This window comes from Neovison vison, chromosome 10, assembly GCF_020171115.1.
Source record: "Neovison vison isolate M4711 chromosome 10, ASM_NN_V1, whole genome shotgun sequence".
Classification (NCBI taxonomy): domain Eukaryota; kingdom Metazoa; phylum Chordata; class Mammalia; order Carnivora; family Mustelidae; genus Neogale; species Neogale vison.
The window spans coordinates 14,726,482-14,754,179 of NC_058100.1; the positions used below are offsets into that span (position 1 = coordinate 14,726,482).

General features: G+C 40.2%; 1 protein-coding gene across 12 annotated transcripts in view; it reads left to right on the top strand.

Annotated features, from left to right (window-relative positions):
- ESRRG (estrogen related receptor gamma) overlaps nucleotides 1–27,698 on the top strand; it is a 622,952-nt gene that overhangs the window by 373,469 nt on the left and 221,785 nt on the right. Inside the window, exon 1 of one of the 12 annotated variants that reach the window (XM_044266833.1) lies at nucleotides 18,658–18,736. The exons of 8 other annotated variants lie outside the window; for them this stretch is intronic. Coding sequence is in view for 2 of the 4 variants with exons in the window: in XM_044266830.1 (XP_044122765.1) it covers nucleotides 21,201–21,256 (56 nt within the window). In the remaining 2 variants the exon portion in view is untranslated. Of the gene's footprint in view, nucleotides 1–18,657; nucleotides 18,737–21,093; nucleotides 21,261–22,658; nucleotides 22,721–27,698 lie in introns of those variants that run through there. 3 more of the 12 variants (XM_044266830.1, XM_044266839.1, XM_044266831.1) reach the window with 3 other exon arrangements.

The following is a 27,698-nucleotide window of genomic DNA, read 5'->3' on the forward strand; positions in this document are numbered from 1 at the left end:
TCTCACCAAACCTCTTGGAGGCAGAACAGAATCATGTATGTGAAGTGCACGGCGTAGTGCTGGGGACATAGGAAGCGCTTGACAAACGATTTCTGTTTTTCTTTGACGAAAACTCTGCTGTAAAACTTACTGAATCCTCTATCACATAATAATACCACTTGATACTTATATATTTCTTTACAATTTGCAGAGTGAGTTTCATACCCAAATAACTGCCCTATAATGAAGACTGACATATAACTATAAATCACCGTAACAGATTAAAAAATAGTAGCCACACTGTTGAGTCTGTCTTGCAAAGATGAGGAAGCGGAGTACAGCGAGCTTAAGTAACTCGGTCAAGGACAAATTCCTCGTAAGGGGCAACGCTGACTGGAAGGTCGTGCCGCCTCCCAGCCAGTAGCCCAAGCAGCTTGCATGGCTCGATGCAGGGGCCTAGAGCATGGGCAAAGGGGGTCACCGTAGCCTTTCACCGCAAGAGGGTAAAGATTCCTTTCCCTAGCACAGTGACCGGAACAGAGCAAGTACTGGGTCAGTGTTTATGAAATGAATGAAAGAAGGAAAAGCCAAATTCAAGAGCAGATGAGAAAAGTCAGGGAGTGGTATCTTTGGGAGACCTAGCTCTAAATGACGTCTGGTTATAAAAAGGGAAATGACGGTCCTGTGCTGAGTCCTTGCATGGTCCAGCCAGCAATTTCTGGAGGAACTTAAGACTCTACTTTTTGACCCTAGCAAAGTACGCTGCAAACTTTGGTAAATAGAGCAGAAACAGAGGCATTTGCTAATATGGAACCAAAATTAAAACCTGCTCAGGGAACTACAGAAAAATGTACTTGCCTGATCTCACCTGGAGAGTGAAACAAATGGGTACTAGAGAAAATCTAGTCAAATGACATCATGAAGGCTGATGAAGCTCCAGTGGCAGGAGGCCAGCAATATTGCTAGAAGAACAGATGGAAGATGGGACACATTTTTAGCCAAAAAGAAACTACTCATAGGTAACACAGCATGCATTGCCAGGAATAAAGATGGTGAGACGCAGAAATAACCTCTATAAGTCCTATGTTGTGTGCATTTCTCAAACTTACTTTTTAATTGTTGCCTGTATTTTGAAACTCTTTGGCGATGGTCCGTGGATTCCTAGCGGTGTTGAGCCTGTGCTCTGGGGAGTGTGTTCAGGGGGCGTGGCTGTGTCTGCGTGTGCGACGCAAGCACGCGGGGCTAGACTCCGATGAGGTAAGGGGTTTGATTGAAACATCAAATGAGTTAGTCTCTGAATATTGTACAGTTGATGTTTACTCTCTAAGGAAGAGATGTAGGCTTACATCTCTCTTGTGTGTAAATATTTTGCTTAGCACCTAGTACAGTGCTAACAACAATGTGATAAATGCTTGCCAGGCATAGTATAAATAAATAAATTGATCTGATGCCTTGAAGTTTGGTGGTATTCCTTATTTTCTTGCCATTCGTTTAGACACAAAGTTAAAGAGGCACTAGCAGATCATGCATTTCTTACTCTCCCATGGCTCCTTGGATTGATCCCTTCAGCTTTGTTCTCTTAAAGCACTTAACCCTTTCATACCTCTCTATCAGCACCTTAGTTGAAAAGAGGGATCCAGAATAAAGGAACAGACCCACGCTCCATGTGGCACCGAGTTCAGAGCAATCGCAAGTAGAGGAAGGTCTGGAACCTGGCAGCTGGAAATAGAATGGCTAGAGCACGGTCAAGTGTCCCAGGAGTGGGGTGAGGCCTCAGTTTCCTAATTAGGAAATCTGGAATATTATGAAGATTATTATCAAGTTGAGGTGGGCTACACTCTAGGAAATGCTGAGCCCAGCCCTAGCACATGATCAGCTTGTGACCGGGAGTGGCGCTGACCATGAACCCGACGGGGGAGGATGGGGACGATGCAGACGATGCTGGCGATGGGAGAGCGCTTTGTGGCGAACAGCCTGCTGGGCAAACTCTTGACCGGAATCGTGCCAAGATCTGCTTCTGGTTTATGTTTCTGGGTCCAAGACTTCCTTCAAATATCCTCTTTGTTCTTGGAAAAAATTTAAGCCAACCCTCTAAATTAAATTACCCTGAGGACCAGTAACTTTGTGTTTTTAATATGCAGGATTTACTAAATTGTATGGCATAGCCAGAGACACGGTTTTATGACTGAGCTGTTTATCCCATGATACTCAGGGTCACTTTGAGGATGGTGTATTGTTTTTGCCACCTTGGCCCACATTCCTACCACTCAGAGCAAATGTCTGGATTGTGCCTGTGTTATAACATTTTTTTTTTTTTTTAAGATTTTTTTTGGACAGAGATTACAAGTAGGCAGAGAGGCAGAGAGAGAGAGAGGGAAGCAGGCTCCCCACTGAGCAGAGAGCCCGATGCGGGGCTCCATCCCAGGACCCCGAGATCATGATCTGAGCAGAGGCTTAACCCACTGAGCCACCCAGGCGCCCCATCCATATTCTAACTTTTGTTCTGGGATCGACTTCTTTTCTCATACTTAGCAAATTTGGCAAAGAGAGAAACTTGTGCTGTATGCCACGGGGGCAAATTCGTGTCTGCAGTTGGAAAGCACACCTTTTACAGTTCGCGGTAGTATAACGAGCAGCCTCTGTGCCTGGGTTTCTAATGACTCTTCCCGCAAGGCTGTGACTTTGACCAGAGGAGGAACTCGCGCCATGAAGCAGGTAGACTGGAGGCTCCAGACCTTGTGGGAGTTCAGAATTCCATCTTTAATAACTGAAGCAAAGTAGAGACACACTACCCTTCTCATTCAGTGCTCCATTTTGCATGTATCACGGAAGGCAGAACTCTCCCTTTTCTTGAGGTAAAAAATCTCCCAAAACTTGAAGTTTTAAGGTTTTTTTTGGTGTCTGGGCAAGTCTAACACCAGAGGGCGATGTGAACACAACATTTTAACTACTTTTTAAATGAAGTTTATTTTTGGTGTGTCAACAAAATAAGCATATTGTGTGTTCCCAACCATTAATTTTTCTTTGTAAGTTTTTTTTTCTTAGTAACTGAAATCTTATTCACTCTTCTCATATTTTTCACTTTTCAAACAACTGAAAGATTAAGAAATCAGTCATTCCTTTAACTGGTATTTATTGAGTACCTAGTATATGCAAGATAGGCAAGATAACATATTAAAGGTTTAGAGAGGGTCAGTGCAGGAATGCGTAAAGGCTCATTAAATAAGTATTTATCAGTCAACTGGCAAATACAAGCCATTCTGACAGAGGCTGTTAAAATGAATCAGGAAGCTCCTGTCCTCAAGGAACTTACAGTCCATTGAAAAAGGGTGATTCTAGGTTTCTCTTCTGTCATTAAAGACAGACTCTTCCACTGGGGCACCTGGGTGGCTCAGGCGGTTAAGCACCTGCCTTTGGCTCAGGTCTTGATCCTGGGGTCCTGGGGTCAAGCCCACGTAGGGCTCCCTGCTTAGTGGAAGCCTGATTCCTCCCTGCTTGTGCTCTCTCTTGCTATCTCTGTCACAATCTGTTTCTCAAATAAACAAATAAAATCTTAATAAAAAAAAAAAAAAAGAAAGAAAGAAAAAAGACAGACTTTCACCTACCCTGAATATCTTTCCTGCCATTTTTCAAGGCTTAGCTCAGAAAACCTGTCTCCTTCCTCCTGTCTCCCAAGTAGAATGGACTGTGTCCTACTAAGAATGTTAACGGGGGCATTGGGAGTGGCTGGAGCAAAAATCCCAGAGGCAGGAGTGCTTTCAGTATGTTCAGGTGAAATGGAGGTTGGTATACCTAGGTTTTTTGATGCAGAATTATGAGAAATATGCCAGGAAAGAGGATTATGTCAGATTGTGAACAGACTTGAATTTCGGGTTACAAGAATCGTGATTTTGTTCCGTAGCAACAGAAAACATGGAACAGAGTGCTTGAGAACAGCGTAGGAGTTGAAAAAGAAGCAGAAAAATGGAGAGACCAGTTAAACCACTCATTAGGAGGTTCGGCCATTTGGAATTTAATGTTGAGAATATAGAGATGATTTCACTATAAAACCAGTAGGTCTTGGAAAAACTTACATATTTATTCTCATCACTTACATGCAAAAGTGTGGTATTTTTTTGATGACTGAAGAGTTGGAAAACCTACTCTTTGTACGACAGTGATGATTCAGCGCTCAGTAGGCGTGCGCCCAATGGTACTTGCGTTCATTCATTTGGAAAACAGCTCTTGAACGTCTTCTGCCTGGTCCTGAACTGTGTTCCAGACATGCACAGATGAGCAAGACAGGGTTCCTGCCTTCAAGGAGCTTAGAGTTGAACGCGAGAAATAAAATTAGGTGCAAACAGAAATGAGAATAGAGAGGGAAGACAGGATAAGCTGTGCCTCCAGGGAGAAGATCTTTCTGAGTTTCCGGGTGACAAAGAGATGGGGGAGGGTGTGTTACAGGCATGTTGGGACAGGGTTGTGGAAATCCACATGTGTGGTCACACAGGATTGCCAGCAGGTATAAAGAGGTTGTTCTAGATTACGCTGACCCCAGAGAGAACTTCAGGTTCTCTAGGAACGGCTGTCTCTTTACACAACGTTCTGTTTTGCTCTCCAATACGGTTTTGTTACATTGGACAGTCTTCCCTGTTGGGGACAAGATTGTGAAAGAAGAGAAAAGGCACAGGAGAGGGGCTGTGATAAGTCAGTGCCAGTTGCGGGGCGGGGGAGGGGGGAAGAACCAGTTTCTTACATGATTAAAAAAATTTCTACTGAAAATTAACACTTTAAAATCTGTCCAATGGAAAGTTAACTCAGAAGGTGAAAAAATTGAGGAATGTCAATATATATAAAATCTCATGTTGATAAATGGGACATGGTAAATTCAAAGCCATTCCAATAAATGTCAAGTTTGATACAGAACACCTTTGCCTGCAAATAATTTCTCGGGGTGAGGCCGATAGTTACAAATAAACATTGGAACCCTTTAAGTTCTTGATAATTTTTTAGTGACTGTGTTGGTTTTAGAGAAAGGTGTGTGGGAAGCATTATTTTTTCCACAACATCAAGGACAGGGTTACCTTTCCTCCTTCTTCTTTTTTATGATGTTAAGTGCATTCCTTTGCAGGCCTTAAAAATCTCTCTAAATCCAAAATTGAACAAAAAAGGCCTCCCCTTGTGATTTTTTTGTCAGGCTGATGAAGCTGTATAGAAATGTAAATGAAATATAAGAAACGGTATGTGGGAGCTAGGGCTGCTCTCCTCTCTGAACCCTGGCTCCCCTGTAAAGAATTTTGCAAAATCTCCGATTTTTCTTTGCGTGTATACGTCTCCTGTGTAAGGGCATTTAATTAGCCACAAGTTACAACAAAGATTTTGAAAGGAAAATATATCTGTGGTGCCGATGCCTTTATTTTCATTCGGCGAGCGGCTACATTTTAACTCCCTTATCAAGAGCTGCATGAACGACCCAGACGAAATTGGGAACATCTCCACACTGTTTGACAAATAGATTTTTTGTAAACTGATTTAGCCTTTTCCTTGTTTGCATTTCATTATATAGCAGACTTCATGTCACAAAATCGGTATTCATTCAAAATAGAGAATTTAGAGATAGGACTGTAGCCTGATAAAAAATATTGCACAGGTCAGGCCTATTAAGCATAAAATAATAGCAAGTCAGTGATCCGAGGGGTGGTTCTTCAGCAGGGAAGGGGCGAACATTCCCGAGGTCAGGAGTCAGACTCAGGACTGAAGATGTGGCGGTGGCCACATTTACAAGACAATCTGCTGGGAAGGAGTGAAGAATGAAGGCATCCGCCTGGATAGACTACAGAAAAGAGACAGGTTTGCCTTTGCATTCAGCCTCATTCTCTGGAGGGGCCAGAGGTGGGAATTTTAGGTTTAGCTGTGTCTTGCTCTGTTCTGAGACTCTTACTCAGGAATTGGGCTTTCCATGGATATAAAAGAGCCTTCGTAGGGAAATCGACTTTGAAAAGAGGGTGAACGCGGTGACTGTGTTTTCGTTTTTCTTCTAAATCCTTTGGTTTGGACCAGTGGGTCTCAAACTTGAGCATGCATTGAAATCACCTGGAAGATTTGATGAAACCGATCTCTGGGCCCCTGGGGCGGGGGGGTTGGAGGGGGCGGTTCTGGGTGGGGCCTGAGAATTTACATGAACAGTTTCCAGGTAATCTTGATGCTTGACTTTGAGAAGCAGCAATGTAGACTCTCCGAGTCAACCCGTAGAGAATCAGACATTAGCATTTCAAAGCACCTACCAGGAAATCCAGTGGGCAAGGGTCCTTGGCAGCTCTGTTGCTAAACCTCAAGTAGCTGGTCGGCAAGAACATGGAAGACAGTTTATGTATAGGAATCTTCCTTGCTAAGTGTTATTAAAAAAATAAAGCTATAATTGCATGACATCTTATTCTTGCCTCTTTAGGAATTCCTTTCTATTTCCCACAGCCAGGCAGCTTTTTAGTTCAGTTTAATGAGTCTTTGGAGATCACCTTTTGTGCACTTGTCCTAAGAGCTGGGATTATTTATAAAGATGAACAGGACACAGTTTTATTCTCAAGAAGCTTATAGTCCTCAGAGAATCAGTCGACGAGGAGGAAAACGTCAATAGCATTTGGTTAGTGGAGCTGATAGAAGATGCTGGGGTCTCTGTCCTACAAGAGGCCTCCCTGACCCCCCAGGGTGAACTAAGTATTAAGGATAAGTAGGATTTTGCTAAGCAGAAAGAACAGGGAAAAGCAGAGAGAAGTGAAACACAGGCATGCATCTTCAGGAGTCTGCCAGCAATTTGAAAGTTCTAGAATGTTTTACTTATAAATGAGCAGATTTCCCTCCTCTCTTGGATCTGGCATCTGCTTTACCCATTTAGCACTGCCCCCCACCCCAGTTCTCAGTTCCATTTGTGATTATCTGTTAGAGTCCTAATCCATTCATCGTAAAACCTTGCAAACAATGAATAAGAATATAGAGAAGAAAATGAAAAGCAACTAAATCTCATTGTTTATGATACCATAATAATAGTCCATTTAAGCATATCACATCTGTTTTTATTCTGAAGCACAGTGTTAGAATATACTTTTTTTTTATTAAAGATTTTATTTATTTATTTGACAGAGAGAGATCACAAGTAGGCAGAGAGGCAGAGAGAGAGGGAAGCAAGCTCCCTGCTGAGCAGAAAGCCTGATGCGGGGCTTGATCCCAGGACCCTGAGATCATGACCTGAGCTGAAGGCAGAGGCTTTAACCCACTGAGCCACCCAGGTGCCCCTAGAATATACTTTTAAATGATGCTTAACATCCCAGTGATTAACACTGTATAGGTCCCTTTTTTTCTCCGAAGTGCTTTAATGTCGTAGACTTAATTTTAGTTAAATTTTAAAGAACGATGGATCCATGAAAATCTGGCTCTTTAGCATGACGTCACATGAGAGCTGAGGCCCAGAATGCTTTTCAGGTGGACTTGAGCCCCTGGAGATAATGCTCAGCTTCACCTTTTTTTCCCCTCTCTTTCTCAACGTGGGTTGCAGAATTTGAAATCACCAGTGGACTTTTCCCCCCCAAACACCACGGCTGGGATACTGCCCTCAGAGATTCCCACCCAAGTGAGTTTGGGTGAGACTGAGGCTTCTGTCATTTCACAAATTCTCCCTGTTATTCCAGCCCGGAGCTGGATGATCTCATTCTGTGATTACTGTTGGGCTCGGGGACGTTAGCGTGGCCTCAGGAACCAAAACCTGATGCTTCATCCGCAGGACTAGAGTAGGTCTAGAAGTCACTTGCATTTAGTGACTGGACGCGTATCGTGGGCCACGACACTTCTGCAGGTTAGAAGTAGTTTTTATACACTATATATAAGAGAAATCTTTCCTTATAGTTGCATAATTCACGGGGAGCTTGGGTTTACATGATCTCATTTGTTTATGTTAATACCTGATGAAGTAAGTGTGACAAGTATTTTTTTTCTCCTCTCTTCCTTCTTGTTGATTGTTGTTCTTTTTTTTCTTCTTTTTTTTTTTTTTTTTTTAACTCTAATTCCGGTATGCTTAATCTATGGAGCTATAGCAGTTTGGTTGCTCTTCTAATGGATGGGAGCACGGAGACAAAACCTTCAGGTACTTGCCCAAGATCACTAAGCCAGCAAGCCAGAAAGCCAGGATTGCAACTAGGTGGTCCAGTATCCACATTCGTGCTTTTTCTTTTACTTCCTTCCTATGGTTCAGTCATGATGACATAATGATGCCGGGCCCTGTGCTGAGCAGTTTACCGCGGGTTCTCCCGCCTCAACTTCGGCAGCGTATTGAATGCGCCTGGAGAGATATAAAAAAACTCCTGATGCTGGAGATTATAAATTAATTGGCTGAGGTGCAGCCTGGGGATCCCACTTTTTCAAAGGTTGAAACCACTGCTCTGTAGACCATTTCATTTAATCCTCTGAATAACCTGTGGTAAGAATCACCACCATGTTAAAAAAAGAGGAGGTCAACCCACCAGCCCAGGAGCACACCAGCGAAAGCCTGGTAGAAGCCAGACTTGAACCAAGGAAGGAAACAGTGTCTATAGCTTGTCCAGTCACCATATCTGTCCCTCAGGATTTTCAGGTTTTTCCTTCAGATCTTGAATCAGGAAGAGCTGAGTGAAACCAGTGAACATACACGAAGGAAAAAAAAAAAAACAAAAAACAAAAAACACTGAATTTAGGATTTTCTAAATGTTCAAGAACTATATTCCTGTCTTTGAATTAGCCGTGGCAGTCAGAGGCAGTCATTTATTTGTTTGTTTGTTTGTTTATTATTGCTTATTTTGGCTTTTGTTGTTGTAGGATTGATTCATAACACTCAATGCATTGACACATGAACTTTGAAAAACCTGGTCGGCAGTAAGTGAATAACAAAGTGAATTCTGAACAATCTGTTATAATAGAAGCTCTGTGTTCCTAAGACTGCTGCTAAAGAATTTTAAGGCAAAAAAAAAAAAAAAAAAAAAAATTAGTGATCCTCTAGCCCAGTGTTTCTCACACTTTGGCAAATATCAGAATCTCTTCCAGGGGTTAATAAAAGAGATTGCTGGTTCCAACCTCTAACTTCCAGCCTGTGGGGCCTGAGAATTTGCAATGCTCACCAGCTTTCCAGTTGATGTACATTCTGCTAGTCTGGGACCCACACTTCTATTACTATACTAGCCCAATCACATTCTTCATTGAAGCACCATGAGATGAAATGTTATGGCCAAGGTTACAGATGACTAAGAAGAATCACTGTTTCTTTTCTTTTATTTCTTTTTTTTTTTTTTTTAAGATTTTATTTATTTATTTGACAGACAGAGATCACAAGTAGGCAGAGAGGCAGGCAGAGAGAGATGGGGAAGCAGGCTCCCTGCTGAGCAGAGAGTCCAATGTGGGGATGTGGGGCTCCATCCCAGGACCCTGGGATCATGACCTGAGCTGAAAGCAGAGGCTTAACCCACTGAGCCACCCAGGCACCACAGAATCACTGTTTCTTAAGCCTTCTTTCCACCACATGTCACTTCTCTGGGCAAGACTGGGAAACTTCAGAGTTTGGTTTTTTTTTTTTTTTTTTTTTTTTTAAACTCTTAACCTATAAAGCAGCCGCGTATTAATTTGAGGGGATAAATATTTGTGCTAAAGTACTGTTTAACTCTTTAGAATCAGAAGATTTCGATGAATGCTAGAGTCTCAAAAGGCTACTCATTAAATGCTAGAAACTGCCACTTTGGAATTTTCCTTCTTACGCTCCTTCTCAAGAAGAGATTAGTATAGTGACCAGAAAATCAAGCTCTTAAGTAAATCATTCAGTTACCTGAGACCAGGCAGGGCTACATGAGGATGTAGATTTATTTATGAATATAATTTTAAATATGATTCAAAACTAGGAAGTATTTGTTCTATAGCCTCTCTTCTGTGGTGGGTTGGGAACAGGGCAGGGTTTTGTCATGACTGCGCAACCCCTTTCTAAGGATAAAACAAATACTGGGGCTCCTGGGTGGCTCAGTCAGTTAGGCGTCCAACTCTTGATTTTTGCTCAGGTCATGATCTCAGGGTCCTTAGATGGAGCCCAGTATCAGGCTGTACACTCAACAGGGAGTCTGCTTAAGATTCTCTCTCCTGGGGCGCCGGGGTGGCTCAGTGGGTTAAAGCCTCTGCCTTCAGCTCAGATCATGATCCCGGGGTCCTGGAATCGAGCCCCGCATCGGGCTCTTCACTCAGCAGGGAGCTTGCTTCCCCTCTCTCTCTGCCTGCCTCTCTGCCTACTTGTGATCTGTCTGTCTGTCAAATAAACAAATAAAATCTTAAAAAAAAAAAATCCTCTCTCTTCTTCTCCCGCTGGTCCTTCCACGGCTCACACACTCTCTCTCCCTCTCAAGTAAATAAATAAATAAAATCTTAAAAAAAAAAGAGTGAAGCAAATACTGAGAAACACAGTCACCATTTTCTCTTTATCTACAGGGCAAGGGAGGGAGAGGAATTAAAAAATAGTAATACTTCTTTACTCAGGAGTTTAAATATAGTTTCATTCAGTGAGTAGTTGATTCTGAAAGACTAAATATATTGGAGCCATTAAAATACTGACTGGCGGAAACTCAATTACAAAAAACCCAAGAAGCATGAATGTGATGATTTTGGCCAAAATCAGCCATTTCTTGGGCAAATATTTATTGAGCCTAAAATGTCCAGATTACAGTGCTAAGTACTGCATATATTATTAAAAGCTATCAAGAAGTTTTCTAAATGGAGAACACACACAGAGAGCACAGCCCAACGTACCTTGATACAAGCCAGTTAGAGGATGTCGATAGTGCAAAGCATTATGGGACACAGGAGAGAGCCACTGATTCAGTCTGGGGACCCCTGGAAAGAGGAGACATTTTCGCTGGCCTCCAAGGATCGGAAGGGTGTTCTGTGTACTCTGTAAATGGTGTTGCTAAGCATTGTCGCTAAGTGACAGCCAAGATTACGAAGAAGGGAATACATTCTTTGCAATACCACCTGGTTTATTTATAAATATGTTAACTTTCTCACTCAGTAAGAGCTCATGGATTAAGTCTGGTAGAAGTAAACAAAATGTTTACAGTCACATACTGTACATCTCAAAGTATTGATTGGGATTGAATAATTGAATAGGACTAACTGCTCAATCGGTGGGAACGAAACCAGTGGTGGGGCCAAACTGGGAGACTCTGACCACAGAAAGAACCCATTAAAGCTCATACTGTCTCATTTAATCATCTTCGCTAATAGAGAAAACAAAATGTGGCCATGTTTCCTTCAAGATCTTCCTAGCTGTCCTAGAGCCAGGACTAAGACACCTGGCAGTATGCCGTGCATGTTCCTTCTACAGACTTCTGGAAAGACTGGAGAGATCAAATAGAATAATCCTGAAGAGAACACCAATGTTTATAGACCTGTTACATTATATGAGTGGTTATAGTTCCTTTTTATTAATGATGAAATCTTGGAAAATTTCCAGACAAATAGGTTGGTTTTAAATTTTAATTTAATTTTTAAAAATGCGGGTGCTACTGTTTTGTTCCTCCTTAGGCGTCTTTGTTCTTTGGCTTAGATATTCTAGAATCAGACTATAGTTACATTACTTTGAAACTTGGGGAAGAGAAACTAATGAACAGAAGGATATACCAAACCTTTCTGTGAAATCAGTGATGGAGAGGGGAGACCGAGGCCGCAGGTTCCCTTTTCTGTATCTTACCTTCTCATTACTAAGGTATATGTTTATCCTAGGAAGTTTACACAGGGCCTGGTACAGTTGGTGCTTCTAAAATGTGTGTTTTTTCAGTAAGAAAGGAAGGGATATGGTGTACAATTGGTCAGAGCAGCTTTATTTCACTTTCCTAAAACAAAACTATTTTGGGGAGCAAAAATGTGTACTGGTGAGTGCTTTCTGTATTCCTGTGTGTCTTCTTTAAGAGGATGTCACAAGACTTTTGGGAAACTGCTTAAGATTAGGAGGGCAAGACAAGTGGAATTAAAAAAAAAAAAATAATAATAAGAAGAAATTTAGGTCCTGACTTTGCAACCTAACAATGGAAATGTCTTTGGACAAGCAAATAAACTACTGGACCTCAGTTTTGTCATCAGTACAATGGGGATAATAATAATGTAGTTTCTAACTGCTCCGCAGTGTTGTTTTGAGGAACAAAAGATGCATGTGTGAAACTGCATTGTTAATGTTAAATTATAAGAAAAAAAATACTGGATATTCTAGTTATTAATTATAGTTAAAAATTTTCCTAACCAGCTTGACTTCTTTAGCTGGTTATACTTTAAAAATATAAAGTTCAAAAAATCTTTTCCTTTGTTAAATTTTACTTCTTTGTGTAGAGTTTCAGTTCATCCAAGGGTGAATTAATCTGTTTCTTTTCTTTTCTCACTGATGAAAATTGGCTTTGATTTATTTAATGTTCTAATTCAAGTGGTAACTGAACTATTAAAAAAAAAAAGTGAGATCTTTAATTATGTTATTTGCTTTTCTGTAACACAAAGTTTGATTGGATAAAGCTGCTGACACAAATAGCTGTGTGTTTAGTGACAAACCACAGGTGAGATAAGACCCCAGGGTTTCAGAGTGACTATTGTCCCCAGGTCCCCTATTGCATCACCATAACTGTTATTTTATTTTATTTTTTCTTTTTTTCCCATTACTGTTATTTTAATCTACCAGGAAAATGAGGAAGGAATTCTTTGTTGCATATATATATATATATATATATATATATATTTTTTTTTTTTTTTTTTGGTCTCTCCCTGATGTCATGTGTTCTCATCAGTGTTGTCTTGGTCTTGGAATGAAACCACAAGCAAAATATGCAGGACTTGGTTAAAGAATTACAGGCATTAAGAGAGGAAGAGAGTGGCCTAAAGGCAAGACCTTTGTCTTTTTCTGCTGATTAATTAAGTCCCTTCTTCCTCTCCCATAAGAAGAGAAATCCACCTCCTTTCTGAAAGTGTTTCCGTGTTCAGTGCCGTTCCATAATGGCACGAAGAAATGGAACTCTGTGGCCATTCTTCCTGGGAGCTTTGTCAACATTTAAGCAAGGAAACCCCGAGTCCTTAATATAGAAATTTTTATGTTGTATACAAGCGCCATCTTTGAATGCTTTTATAAGAAAAGTATTTATTTTCAGGACATGTCTGGGATATGGTGATTTTCAAAAGCTGTCAGGTTAAATGAGAAAACGTTTTCATGTTACCCAGGTTGAGTGGTATAGATTTAGGTACTGACATGGCAGCATTGTTTAATAATAAGTATTATTTTTCATTATCTCACACTTAGTCACTATGAATATTTAGAACACGAAAATAGAAAGAGGAGGAAGAAAGCGATCTCTCAGAAAACTAACTGGTCCAGAAGGGCTGGAGCAGCTGAGAATGGTGGACCTTGTCCTCTCATTTTTTTCTTCTTTTTTGTCTTTTTCTATTAGCTCCTTCCTTTCCACTGACTTCTTTTATATATAGAAAGATATAAATATATATAGATATATACACACACATAAATATATTTTATATATTTATATAAAATTGTATTTCTTAAAATTCCCTATAGTGCTCTAATAATTGAACCAAATTATAATCTTTAAATATGGCAGCAAGACACCGAATATTAACACCGGTCGTCACTTCATTCATTCAAGACATCTTCCTGTGTTTCTGTAACATTGACAGGACTACTTACTGAGGGCCCTTGCTGGCTCTGGGGAACCCCTCAGTTTCACAGATGACGGTGAGGGAGATGTTAAGGTGGGGAAGGGAGGGGCCACTTCATAAAACCCAGATCCCTAAATGAAATGATCGTCAAACTGTGTTTATGAAAGGACACCTCGGGTGCTTGGGGGGCTTCGTTGGTTAAGCGACTGCCTTCAGCTCAGGTCATGATCCTGGAGTCCCAGAATGGAGTCCCACAGCCCCATATCCAGCTCCCCTGCTCAACAGGGAGTCTGCTTCTCCCTCTGACCTTCTCCTCTGCCATTCTGTCATTCTCTCTCTCACATAAATAAATAAAATCTTAAAAAAAAAAGAGTACACCTAATTCCCTGGGGAGAAGAGAGAGAGAATTCCTGTCTATCAATTCAGATCTACTTCTTTTTAAATATGTGACTGTTTTTACCTTTCTAGGCTTTTGGAGAAAGTAAAGGACAGTTTGGTATATACTCTTGGGTATTTATGTCTTGGGATCTGATGTCCCTTGTCTCTTCCTTGGGACCTTTGCCCCCAGAGCTCTCGTGTCTCTGCTGGAGTACCTGCACTGGTATATTATCAACAACGAGGAGATGAACATGAGTAGCTTGTTACTAAGTAAGCGCTGGGGAGAGGAGACGCGTAATCTTTTCTAATATGAGCTTTTCTATTTACCTGAGTGTGAAACTTGGTTTAAGACTCTTAACCACTCTGGGCCTCATTTTCCTCACCTATAAGGTAGCCAGGTTGGACTCACCATGCCTGTGGCCCTTCTCTGTCCATAATTCTCCATTACCCAGACTTTGTGTTCTGCCCTGGATTAGTGGCCATTCAGTATAACAAGAGCAAAGCCTTGTGAAGAAGTTGAGTTCTTGAGATATCTGATCAAAGTCGCTCCTGGGTGAATGAGCTTGTGCTCAGGATAGTAATAAAATCAACTGCATTATTGACTGAACTGCTAGGGTAGAGGGTTGTGGAAGAAAGCCTTAAAGGAAGAGAAAAGGACCAGGAGCAATGTCTCTGTCCCCTTCTTTTTGGTAAACAGAGGACAATGGAATGGTCTGGAGAGTCAGCGGAATCATCGAACATTTCCCAATCTGTCTTCTTCACACTCATGCATGAACACAGTGGTTGGCTGCATGGGGGACATCTTTCGTCCCTTCTCATTATCCTGAGCCTATATGTGCGTGGCAGTATTCTAGCGAGCAGTCCGTATCCTCTTAGGGCAAACAGTACCACTGTGTTCACGGGGGAAATACTTTAACACTTCGTTTCCTTTTCTGCATGAAGCACCTTGCACTCCTTGCCAAAGATGAAGGCCAAATGAACGGATAATGCCATTTCTTTAAATTTTTTCTTTCATTTAGTAAGATTTAAAAACAGCATGGCTAACATTTATGGGAGGCTCAGTATGTGAACAATGGCAGTAAAATTTCTTATCCAAACTGAGGTACTCTGGAGAGTGTAAGGAGGGAGAACTGTAAATTATTAAGCTAGGACAGCTGGCACAAGTCAGAAGGTCTTGGCCCACCGGGTCAGGTGGTCTGTCCTCACCACCCCCAACTAGGACCAGACTCGGTGCTGAATTACTGTACATGGAGTTCATCCCCATAACAGTTTTACAAGATTGTTCTTCCTGTTCTTCCCATTTAATAGCAAAGGAAACTGAGAGTTAGATCTGTGGCGTGACCCTAGGCCAAAGCCTCATCCTTTGTAATTGGAACAGGAGCCCAAGGTTGACTGCGGAGCTGCCTGTGAGACCTTCCCAGGGACGGACACCTTCCACCGTCTCCTGACTTCGGCCAGGCATGACAGACAAGCACCCCTCATTAATTTGCCTTGCTTGGGGAAAGCAGATTTTTATCAAATGTGCTCATTTATAAAAAAGAAGCTTAGAAGAGTATGTCAGACAGTTCTAACATTAAAAAAAAAAAAAAAAGTAATAGGCTCTAAGCCTGTTTATATGGACACCAGATGCTGCAGGGCTCACTTAACACCCCCACCCTCCACAGTGGTCCTTTGAAAATTTGGATGAAAGGGTTAAAGGGAACAATAGGAAAAGAGAACTTTCAAAGAGAGTCCAAGAGTCCTCTAACTTAGGAAAAAACATACTTTGTGTGTTTTGATGTTTCTTGGCCCGATGCATTTTTAACTTTGAATAGATGTTGAATGGGGTGTTTAAGATGGATAATTTGATCATTTTGCTAGTATCAAAGCAAGTATTGCTTATTCTAAAATCTGTCATACTTGTTCCACTTCCCCCTCCCTCTCTGTCTCCACTACTCTCCCCCTCCCCCTCCCCCTTCCTCTCAGAGTTAAGCTCCCCTTTATTTTGGACAACACTATCACACACATGATTGAGTCAACAATTTATGGCTTTTAAAAATAGGGATTTTGTCCTCTCTTAGGTTTATTGTTTATCATAATCATCTTTCAAGTGAAAAGGCTAATTTACTCTTTCTATAGGAATATTTTAAGCTTGATTATCATAATATTACAGCTGCCTGAAAAGGTCTAAAACGGGACATTGACCTTGAATGTTTTCTGCATTTAGCTCATGGTGCTTAACATTCAGGAAAGAATATAACTGCAACTCACTTATTAACGTATAATCTCAAAATGTTAACTATTGCTCTGTAAATATATGCCATACAGGTTATAGGAAGCTTAGAGGATACTAGAAAATGCATCTAGTAATTCACCAGGGTACATATGTTGGAAATACAGTGTAACTAAAGTTGCTTTTCCCCTTGGAGCTACTATAGTTTATAACTTAATCTTGCCTGATATTTTACCATGTATCTTATTAGCTTGATGAAATAAAAGTGAAATAATCCTAAATTAATTAAACAGAAACCGAATTGTCTCTGTTACTTTCTCTGTCTTCCTTTGATTCCCACTCTCCCCACCCCCGCTTTCACAAACCCTGAGAAAAGAGTTTTTGGTGTGTTATAGAGGTGAGGTAATTGCTCCCCAGAGAATGGGCTTTTTACATGGACTTGGTAATTTGGGAATGGGATGGATTTATAGGACAAGAGGTTTGTCAAAAGGCGAGGTTTTTATTAGTGCTTCTGTGGAAGTGATCACTTTCAGTCGAAATGATTGCTTCTTGCCAATCGAGACAATAATTTAAATATCAAAGCCTGTGCCCTAGAAATGAAAGGCAGCAGAAGACGAGGTATGATGAATTGATGGAGATTTGGTGGTGATAGAGAGGAAAGTAGTCATACTGACTCTCGGAAAGTAGACTTCCCGTTCCCACTGGGAAAGGTGTGTTCTTAAGCAGGTTTAAAGCATAAAAGCAATCCCAATGCACAGATGAGGAGAAGAGGGGTAGGTACATGAGGTGACCTGCTCGGGGCCACCCAGGTCATCAGAGGATGCAGAAGGGATCCTGGTGTCTGAGCCTCCTGTTTGCCCAGCAGGATTCTTTTTTGCAGGGATGTTCGTTTGTGGCTTTTCTTTTAGAGTTAAAGATAATAGTTTGTAATAGTCTTGACTTGCTTTTTGCATTATGGTGCATTATACTATACACAAGCTATCAAAGACAGCAGGGAAGATGGTTCAAAGAGTTAAAGAGATTTTTTAAGGGTTTCTGGTCTTGAGGAAAGATCCACAAAGGTAGGTTAGAAAGCAATCGGAAAATCTAAATTTGTTATGCCTTGTTGAGTTTTAAATATTTAACAAATGACAGATGTGCAATATAAAATAAAATTTGCTTCAAAAATAGTGTGACAACTAGAAGCATTTTAAGACAGATTAGTCCTGTTAATTTTCACAAAAGGAAGATGGAAACTAAAAGTAGCTGTTAATATGCAATAATGGCAAGATGAAACATTTCTCATCATCTCTTAGCAGCATAAGAATTCACTGTTCGAATGTTTTAGGAAAGGATTCTGACTAAAATACAGTAAAATTTCCAGTACAGTAAACAGGAAGCTACGTGTTGTTTGCACTTGAGTTTTGCTTGTTGCCATTCTGTTCTTTCAAATGGAAATGAAGTATATTTTCTGCTGGTGTCTGTGCAGGAGTTAGGGCCTGAGGATGAAGTTGTGTGGGTATTTGTGACTGCATTGTTTAAGGAAAAAGAGATTGAAACTATGCATGGGCCCACAGCCTGGTGCGTAATAGATGGATATTAACTAATTGATTAATATTCCATGTGAAATAGTCCTAAGAGGTTCTTTCATTTAGTCCCATTTTTTTCCTGCTTTGGGTAGACTCCTTGTGGTAAGATTGTGAAGTGTATTGACTGATTAGCAATATGTGTTTAGTCGAGGCTGTTTGTTTGTTTCATTTTTCCCCCAGTATCCTTTGTTGTTGAGATTCTAAAAGATGTATGCTCAGTATTGCTCATGATGTGTATATTTCCCCATGATTATCCACTGTTTCCTCCTTCAAGGTGAGAAAACTGTGGCTAGGGAAGATTCTGGAGATGACTAAGCTGCGTGTTTATGAAATATTCTGGAAGCTGTCTTGCAGGTTTAGTGCAGTAGATGTTATTTTAAATTTCAAATTGGTTAAACTGGATTCAAGACAGTCCGTGTAATCTTAGGTCCTTGACTTGCAAAGGTGACACTTTGATCCCAACGGGAACATACAGATCCGTGTATGTATATACACTGGTATATTTCTGGTCGTTCAGAAAGCAGCTAGCTCAGTGGACACTGTACCTTGCACTGATGAAATATGGTTAGTGAGAGATCAGTGGGGACGATGCGCTGTCTGTTTGTACCTGTGTCTGTGAACACAGAAGAGACTGACACACGGAAGAGTCTAAACATGTCTAAAATATATACCAGTGAGATCCAGTGGTTCCTAATGGGGCAAATCAGTACCCAAAAGGAAATAAGAAAATTCTGGGAAGTAAACGATGACTCCTATGAAATGTGGTGATTTAAGGTCCATCGGTAAATAATTGACTACAAATCTTGTCTTTAAAAGGCCATTTCAGAGGAGTAATAAACAGGTTCTGTCACAGCATGATAATGCAAAGAAACTGAATACAGTGCGGGATTCTGCAAAATTTGAATGTATTGAGTGCTTTAAGGTGGGTCGAGTACATAAAATTATTATTTTTTTAAAGTGTCTTTACAAAAAAATTAAAAAGGAACTCTGTTTTGGGGACATTGTTTAAAAATGTATACAACTGGATCTATTAATTACCCTGGGAATTTTAGTGTTCAGAAATGTAGATCATAATCTTTGAACCAAAGGTGTTTTCTTTCATTCTGATGCTGTATTAGCTTCCATATTTCTTTAATTCTATTTTGGAAAAATCATGTTTCTATTCCAAATGCCTCTTTATTTATTTTTTTTTAATTATAAAATGATTACATGTCTCACTTTAGGTTGAATAGACAATCCTTTTTTTTGGGAGGTGGTGTCTGTAGAATGCTTGGATTTTCTTCTACATCTCAAAGCTCTTTTAATTCACTGCTCACAACCAAATTTACATCTTAATTGCAGAGTTCACATTTAACAATATAGACAGCATAATGCTACTGGTAATTAAGCTTTTACTACCTGCTTTTATACACTATTCTCAGGCACAGTTTTTGCTATGTGAGTTCTCATCTAAAAACTTGTAAGAATTTAGACCACAAATAAAAGGAATCAGACCCATATCTTAGATATGGTCAAATACATGGCAGGAGAATTGCTTTCTTCTGTGGGGGGACAAATCAGGTCTGTCATTTTTACATTCTGAATTTTAATGTGGCTGCTCTATTTTCGTGTTTTGTTTTTTTTAAAGACCTAGAAAATCTGAAAGGGTTGAGAGAGAGTTGAGTTCTGATTTAGTGACTTCAACACACACTGAATATCTGAACTAATTTATTTTGATCTCAAAGAATATACTATTTATATCGTGGAACACTTTAGATGCAAAAGGTTGGTAGCAGTAGAGCTGAATTACATCAAAATTGTGGGAGTACTGTCCATAAGGGAGTAGTTTCCCATCAATAGCTAGCATTTATTCCAATATATTTGCTAGTATAAAAGAGCCTGTAGTTCCAAGTAGGACCTAAGAAAACTCTTTGTTATATGAAAACTAAGAACACATTCTACATTATTGAAGGGAAAATAACCTTCTCTTCTTACATCCTTAAAAAAAAAATGTTTTTGATTGAGAATTCTTAGTTTGCCTAAATTGTTATCTCTTGGAAACTATTCCTTATAATGGCCAGACGGTGTGATGATTTACAAAATGTTTCTGCGTTGATTTTTTTTTTTTTTTAACATTCAGGGTGTGTTATGTATAGAAACAAATATGTACACTGCATTTCATTTGGAAACTGATGTTTTGGATAAAATCATATACATTTGTATTTGCCTTCCAGTTTGGAAGCTTGTATTGAAATAAGTATGTGATTAAGAACACTTAGTGCACGGTGTAGAAATGCTCTCCAGGCAAGGCGGGGGTGGGGGGGATGGAGAGGAAACGCAGTCTGTATTTTGTCAAAATGCACTGAGATGGATTTAATGTACTATTTCCCCATACAGCCCTCAGACCCCTACCCCTGTAACTGGAGAAGTCAATTTGTCCTAGAGTTGTTTACCTTTGCTTTGAAAAAGCTATGCCTTGTGTATCTGTATGTAGAGAGACCGCAGGTAAAGAAATGTTTACACACATAATTTGCAACGGCATCCTCTCAGTTTGGACGGAAGCACTATTTCCTCTTCTGTAGTTGTGCAAAACTGCATTCCACCTCCGGGAGGACCCTCCCAGGGGCTCCCACGCCCGAACAATTTAGAAGACTCTCTTTGATTTTTCCCAATGCCCAGTATGGAGCAGGGAACCAGGAAAAGACGCGATTACGAATAAACGGGGAGGGGGGGGTGGAGTGGGCCACTGCCGAAGCAGCAGCCCCCGGGGGTGTGAAACACAGACCCGGGCAGGACAAACTTAGGCATTCTCTACCTTCCGCAGAATCCTCTCTCCAAGGCACCGAGAGTGTGCGTGCGTTCTTCTTCTCCAGGCAAAATGGGGCTCGGGTTGGACGCCCGAGACAAATCCCTCCAGTGCCTCGAGAGTTAAGTTAGTTGGGTTTCTTGTGTAGCTTCCCAGAACGAGGGAGAAAGACAGACCGAGAAGCGAACGCACGGTGCCTCCCGGGAGCGTCTCGATCGCCCGCTGCGGCCCCCGCGCCCTCTCCCCGGCCGCTGGCGGAGCCCGGTCCCCGCGGCTCCCCGCGCCTCCCCGCGCCCTGCCTACCTGCCCGGCCGCGCTCGCCGCCCGCAGCCTCCCGTCGCCTCCCTCCTGATTGGGCAGACGGCCCCCAATCGGCTGCGCGGCTGGGCCGGTGGGACTGCATATGTAAAGCCCTACTTCATATTAATAAGCTCCAATCGGGGCTTTAAGTCCTTGATTAGGAGAGTGTGAGAGCTTTGGTCCCAACTGGCTGTGCCTATAGGCTTGTCACTAGGAGAACATTTGTGTTAATTGCACTGTGCTCTGTCAAGGAAACTTTGATTTATAGCTGGGGAGCACGAATAATGGTTGCCGGTCGCACATGGATTCGGTAGAACTTTGCCTGCCTGAATCTTTTTCCCTGCACTACGAGGAAGAGTAGGTACCTTTTTCTTTCCTTTTTAAAACTCGCCGTGGGGGTGCGTGTGCGGGGGTGGGCACAGTGTATCTTTGCACACGGATCCAGGTAATGCCCTGGGTACGATGTGTGCAGGAGGGCTTGTTTGTGTCTGTCTTGTGCCTTTTGTGTTGAGGGTGATCTCCTAATTCAGTAAGTCGAGAATTGTTCTCTGACTACAATGTTACCTTTGAGGCAAAGCTCAGTGACTGTCAGTAAAACAGCTGTGTGACAGTCACTTCTTATTCAGGTGCTAAGAATAGGCACTTGGCACAAATGCTTAGTGAACTGTTAAAATGCATCTTTTACTAGGACCCATTTTCCCAAGGAAAGATGTATTAAAATACAATATTCAAAATGATTTATACTATTGAGTGCCTCTTATGTATTTGCAGTTTGACAGATATTTTCAGCTCCCTGTCATTTCTGACCGCGCAGAGTTAGAGGCAAAATTGCACATTTACTAATTCTCCTTCAGAGAACAATTTAAAAACTAGCCCTGTGCCATTCAGGGCTAGAATAATGTTATTTGCATGGTTAGCATTAAGTCAGCACTTAACTGACAAATCAGTCCATTAAGTAACATGAGATTTTCACACATTATAAATATTTAAGGGGAGGAAAAAAAAAAAAAAACTAAAGAAGAAACAGTAGTGACTTTTAAAATTTCCCCTTGAACAGACAACATTGAGATTGTGGATTTGTTGTCATGGATCATGTCCAGAAAATAGGGAAAAGTACTTTTGTTCTTAGGTGCAGTTTAAATCGGATTCATGAATATCTTTATGCACATGGATTTGTGTGTCTATGTGTATATATATCGGTATCTATATCTTTGGAACATTAAAGGTGGGGGAGAAGTGGATGGGGTAGGACAAGTCAATTAGGCATTCTTGTATAGATGAGTAGGTCATAAACTTAATTTCAGCCCACTGTTAAGATAACGTATTCGTCTACCCTGAGACCTGTCCCTGGATCATCTCTCTGTTGAGTTGGTTATACCGCTCTGCTTCCACATTACTGTAATACCAACTGTTATAATTCTGAAAAGAGTGCTCTTGGCACACATCTCTCCACAGATTGGGAAGAAAATCTGAAACTCTCGACGAGGAGGCAGTGCATTATAGGTAGATGTCCACTAGCTGTCCTTTGTGACTGCGTATTGCATTGCTTTGTAATTAAGTAAGAGATGAAAAGTGCCTCGCACTGTCAGTGGCTGCTCGTGTGTGTAGGGGTGCGAGTGTGTGTGGATCTGTCTCTGCACGCTTGCACGTGCCCCCCCCCACACGCTCTCTCACACTCACATACACACTCGCTCAAGGGCTATTCTCCAAGAGATGGGCGTAGAAGGGACCGAAAGCTGGCAAGGTTGCATCCGGTTCGACAGACTCACGGCCAGAAACAACCTTAAATTGTGTGAAAATAAAAATGAGAAATAAACAAAGGTAGGACTGCCCACTCAAGTGGGGCTTGAAGGTTAGTGCACGGGGGGGGGGGGGGGGGTGTCGTGGAACTGGAGGGTGTAAATGTCTTCCTGTCAGGGAGAAGGCTTTATCCACGCTCACCCAGATTCTGAACTTTCTTCCGTAAATAAATAAACAAAACAAACTTTAAAAATCCCCCAGAGGCTTCTTTTTAAAGTAGTTTTCTTGAATTTAACTTCTTATAGCTAATTTGAATAATTAGTTTAGATAAGCCTCTTAAAGCAGATGCATTTAAATGAAATCAGGGCACATGTCCTTTTGGCTTTGGCGCAAGATTCAAACTAGCTTTCTTTTTGGCTCAATTAAAAGTCATCTTTAAAAAAATACAGATTTATTGTCTGGATGCAGTTCTGATGGTTACGTGGTTCACTGGACAGACAGAAAGATCTAATGCTAAGCAACGCATCTGCCTCTCTGTCTCAATTAATAAACCACAGAATTTATACATGCTATTAATATTCATAGTAATTGTACTGGGTTAAACCCTATCACGTGTGTGTATACATAGAAATGAAACCAGAGTTATGCAGTTTCAGAGGAAAATATTAGCCAATTTCTGTTTTGGAGGCTGTTAAAAAGATTCATACAATTTATTGACCACCATTAGGAGAGCCTAAAATGTTAACCTATAACTATGTGTTTTTTTTATTTTAGGAAATGTGCCAGCACATTAAAGGACATAATACTTGAGAGCTTGTTTCACATTTAATAGCAGTAATAACTGATAGCATAAATAGATGAAAATAATATATCTGCTCATTTTGACATATGTGTCCGTCTAATCATTCTAAATGACTGTGCTCATCACATGAATCCCTTTCAACCTCTGATTAAAATGTAACATTGACTACAGGATTATAGAGCGGACTTAATTTTACTGACTGTTTTAACAGTTGTCACAGCTGTTGGAAGAAGGAAAGGCAATTGAAACACTCCAAAACAGGCAAGGCGAGGAGGGAACAGTTTAGTAAATTCAGCCTGATCATTGAAATCCCAACATTGCAAATGAAACAGATTTGTGTTTTAGAATTCCTCTTTGGAGCTATGCAAGTTTTATTTTGTACGGTCCACTCTTTCTGTGTCTCGGTTTGTTGTTGTTGTTGTTTTTTCCCTCGGCCTCGTCTCTCCTTATTAACAGCAAAATGTAAATTGAAACACAACTATCCAAAAGTAATACTGTAATGTCAAAATGTATGAGATGAAAATAGGCAGGAAGAAAAGATTTGTACAGTAACAACAGCAGCAAGCCTAACTCTGAGCGGATACATTTTTTTTTTTTAGAAAAAGGAGCTTGCCTAAATCACTTTAGATGTGATATTATTTGAAAACTATGAACAGACACTTTAAGTTTATTTTTCTAAGAAAGAACACCTAAACTCCAGACTTAGAGCTCATATTACTTTTCCTCCTGTTTCTTCTCTGTAAATCTGTTGAAAACACCTGCAGCCTTAAAGGTAGGTGGTGTAGGTGGGGTTTTCAGATGATTTCTTTGTAAATTGCTGGAAGTGACAACTAATGCACTTTAGGGGTGAGTGTTCTTGAGCGGCAGAATCTTGTAACCTTGCCCATCCCTGCACTAAAGCGAACAGATTAATTCTATTTTTCTGAAAATTTAATAGCCATTGTACATATCCCAAACTATAGATAGTCAAGATAGCCAGACAGTGTGTATTACGTAACATGTGATTTTCTCCTTCGAGTAAGCAAAAATAAGTGTTCCTGAGTTAATGGAATAAATGTGGGATAGGAGTGGTGCGTAAAGGATGGGCACCCCATGATTCACCAGCCCTTTGTGTCAGTATATTTATGGATTACCTTATAAACATTTGGTGGTTAAGTTTAGAAATCCTCCTTTTGACAGAAAGGGCTGGAAAACAGCTTTCCCTTTCCTGAGTCGAGGCAAGGGTGATGGTGTTGGCTGGTTCTTATAGTGATGGTTTCTCATCTTAATGTGTTTATGGCACTGCTGCTTTATTTACTGAGCCTTGTGTGTTGCAGCGGTAATTAACCCATGTTATTAGCAAAGCCCTTGTGGATATCCATTAATTCTCTTGCATGGATGATCATTTTTCCAGTGTTTTCCCCCCAATAAGGTATCATTGTTCTTCCCTTTTTTTTTTTTTTTGAATTCTAAATTGATGGCCTTTGATATATTTCTTTGATTTAATCTGACCTGTAATATATATTGATCATCTTATTAAAAAGGGTATTGTAATTCTGTTTTTAAAAATGCTCATAGAAGTTGGAGAAAAGGTTTTTTTTTTTCCCCTTTGGTTTTCTTTTCAAAGTCAAAAAGAAAAGAAATTAAGGTTTAAAAAGGAAATAATATAGGAAATCAGATTTAACTCCAGGTTTTCCAGGTTTTAGAATTTATGATAATTTGCTTCTTTGAGGTCTTTGATTCAGATTTTTACTTAGTTAATAACACTTTAGGCATTTTTTATAAAATATCGAGCCAGCAGAAAAATACTTGTGCTTCCTGTGCTGAGAAAAGATAAGGACCATCTCATTAGCTGGGCCATACTTTTGCAATTAATTTTACATACATGGGGCTGTTCATCAAAGAGGTCAGGTAACTTCTCTCTGAGTCTATTTAACAATACTTTCACAATACCTTACTCCTGGAAGATCTACAGACAAAGAAGAGACCTTTCTTTTGGGAGGTAGGCAAAATGCCCAGTCTCAAGTCCGTATCACTTGTGAAAAATTCCTCAACATTTGTTTTAGCCTAGTGACAAAAAAAAAAAAAAAAAAAAAAAAAAAAAAATTTCTTTGTTTTACTTTTAAAGTGCTGTGCAGCACGGAAGGTTTGGCTTCTAGGATTTCATAAAACAGTTTCAGATCTGTGTCCATGGTTGGTACTTGGTCAGACAAGTGGCAATTAATGGCAATGATTTCTGTGAAACCAGTTAATATCAAATAAACTTTTGAGAGCCACCTCTGAAGCATTTGGAAATAGAGAAGAGCATCGGAGGTATTTCAATAGGACTTTCAAGTCATTGCAGTAGCTAAGCTTGGCTTGGAATTTTGCTTCATAGCAAAGTCATGGAAGAGAGAAACAATACAACGTTGATCTGTTCTAAGTGCCTATGAGCTCTGGCCCTCGCCAGCTCTCTGGAGAAAATCTTTGATTACACTGGCCCAGTTTGTTCAGTTTTTATCTCTTTTACATCCACGGTCCTTGTATTAAATTGTCATTGTCCTAAAGCACATGAGATAGAAATGAATTGCAGTTTGCGACGTTCTCTGACAGTGAAATATTTAGGTTCTGTTTCTCCAATCATACTTATGTGTGTGTTTGATAGTGCAGGGGGGACACCAGGCGTCTCTGCCGCTTCTCTTCTCCTCACTGCATTTCGTATGCTTTGCTGTTGATGATTTTCACCGCCATGGGTATATGGATATGCATGGTCTGGACTATTACACATACGTCAGGACACACATCGTACTTGAAAATCCAGAGCAGTCTGTAGAATACACACACGTGTGTGTTTGCGTGTATAGATGCACGTGAAATATGTACCTCTATGGGAAGGGGTAGGCTGCTAACAGTGCTCATTACGTTTATAAAATAAAGGGAATCTCAGGTATTTTTCAGATCGATTAGTTGCCAGTTCAATTTGCCAGGCATGATTTTAACCTGGAATTCGTGTTTCGGGTATTTGCCAGGTCTGATTTTAAACTGAATGGGTTTAACTCTACAGAAAGACAGGTTAACAGGTAACCTAATAACTCGATTTGTTTCTGATTTTATGAATTTTTAACTGCTATCCTTCCTAAATTCAAAAGCTGGTAATCATAAATGATTTGTAAAATAGGAAATAAGCTACTAATATTAAATGCATCATTTAATGGTTTGGGCCCATGTCCAAGATACAGTTTTGAATCAGCTCTTGGCTACATTCTTTTTTTTTTTTAATTCAAGGGCCTGACAAATATATTTGAATGTAAACATGATAGCTCTCAGAGAAATGCATAAATAGGAATTTTATTTATCTGTATTACATAAATATGTCATTTCCTCATTTTTTTTTTCCTTTTTTTCCCCTGAAAGCAAATATAGAAGGCTAGTAAGTGTTCTGTTTCTCTAAAGTACATCACAGATTTCAGAATTTTTGAATTTTACTCGAAGGGGTAAGTTTAGAGATCTGTGATTTTGCTTAGTAAATCTGAATGAGTGTTGAGAAAGAACACTCAGCCAGCTGCTCTTTGTGTTGTGCTTCTTGTTCTTATTTATATTCTGGTTTAAATTCCTGGATTCATTTCCTATCTTTACTTGTATGTATAGCACTTAAACAAATTTGATGTTTCTTTCTCTCTTCTTTTACATCCTACTGTTTCTTTCTGCCAGTGCATCACATCAGAGCTAGCTTCTTTATTATTTGAGGGTGATAAGTGACAGCCTTTGCCTTTTGAAGGATTTACCTGGCATCTCATTCTTGTCTCAAGTTCATTTCAGACTTCTGTTTTCCAAGATCTAGGAAACCTCAGCTATTAAAAATAATTTCCATTCAGAGTTTTTAAGCAAACACATCTTTCCTTTCTACTTTTTTCTTGACAGAAGTGCCAGGTGTTTCTTTTTCTCTGATTTGGACACTCTTTCTCATTATTTTCCAAATGTATTTTCTAGTCAGTTATACAAAACCATCAAATTGAGAGGATTTAGATTTTGCGGTAGTGGTGGTGTGCGTGCGTGTACGTGTTCGTAGGCACATGTGTGCCCATGCATGTATCAGTCCCCTTTTTATTGAAAAAAATTTTTTGAATGTTTGGGGGAAACTTGCTTTTTATGCTTTCGATTATGCTTTTGATTTCTTCAGGTGCCATGCCATCTTAGTTTATGGCAACAAATGTATATTTGGAAGAGAACTCATAAGGCAAAGCATTCAAAGAAAAGGTGCAGTTTTAAATAAAATGACTTTTCACTGGTCCATCGGAG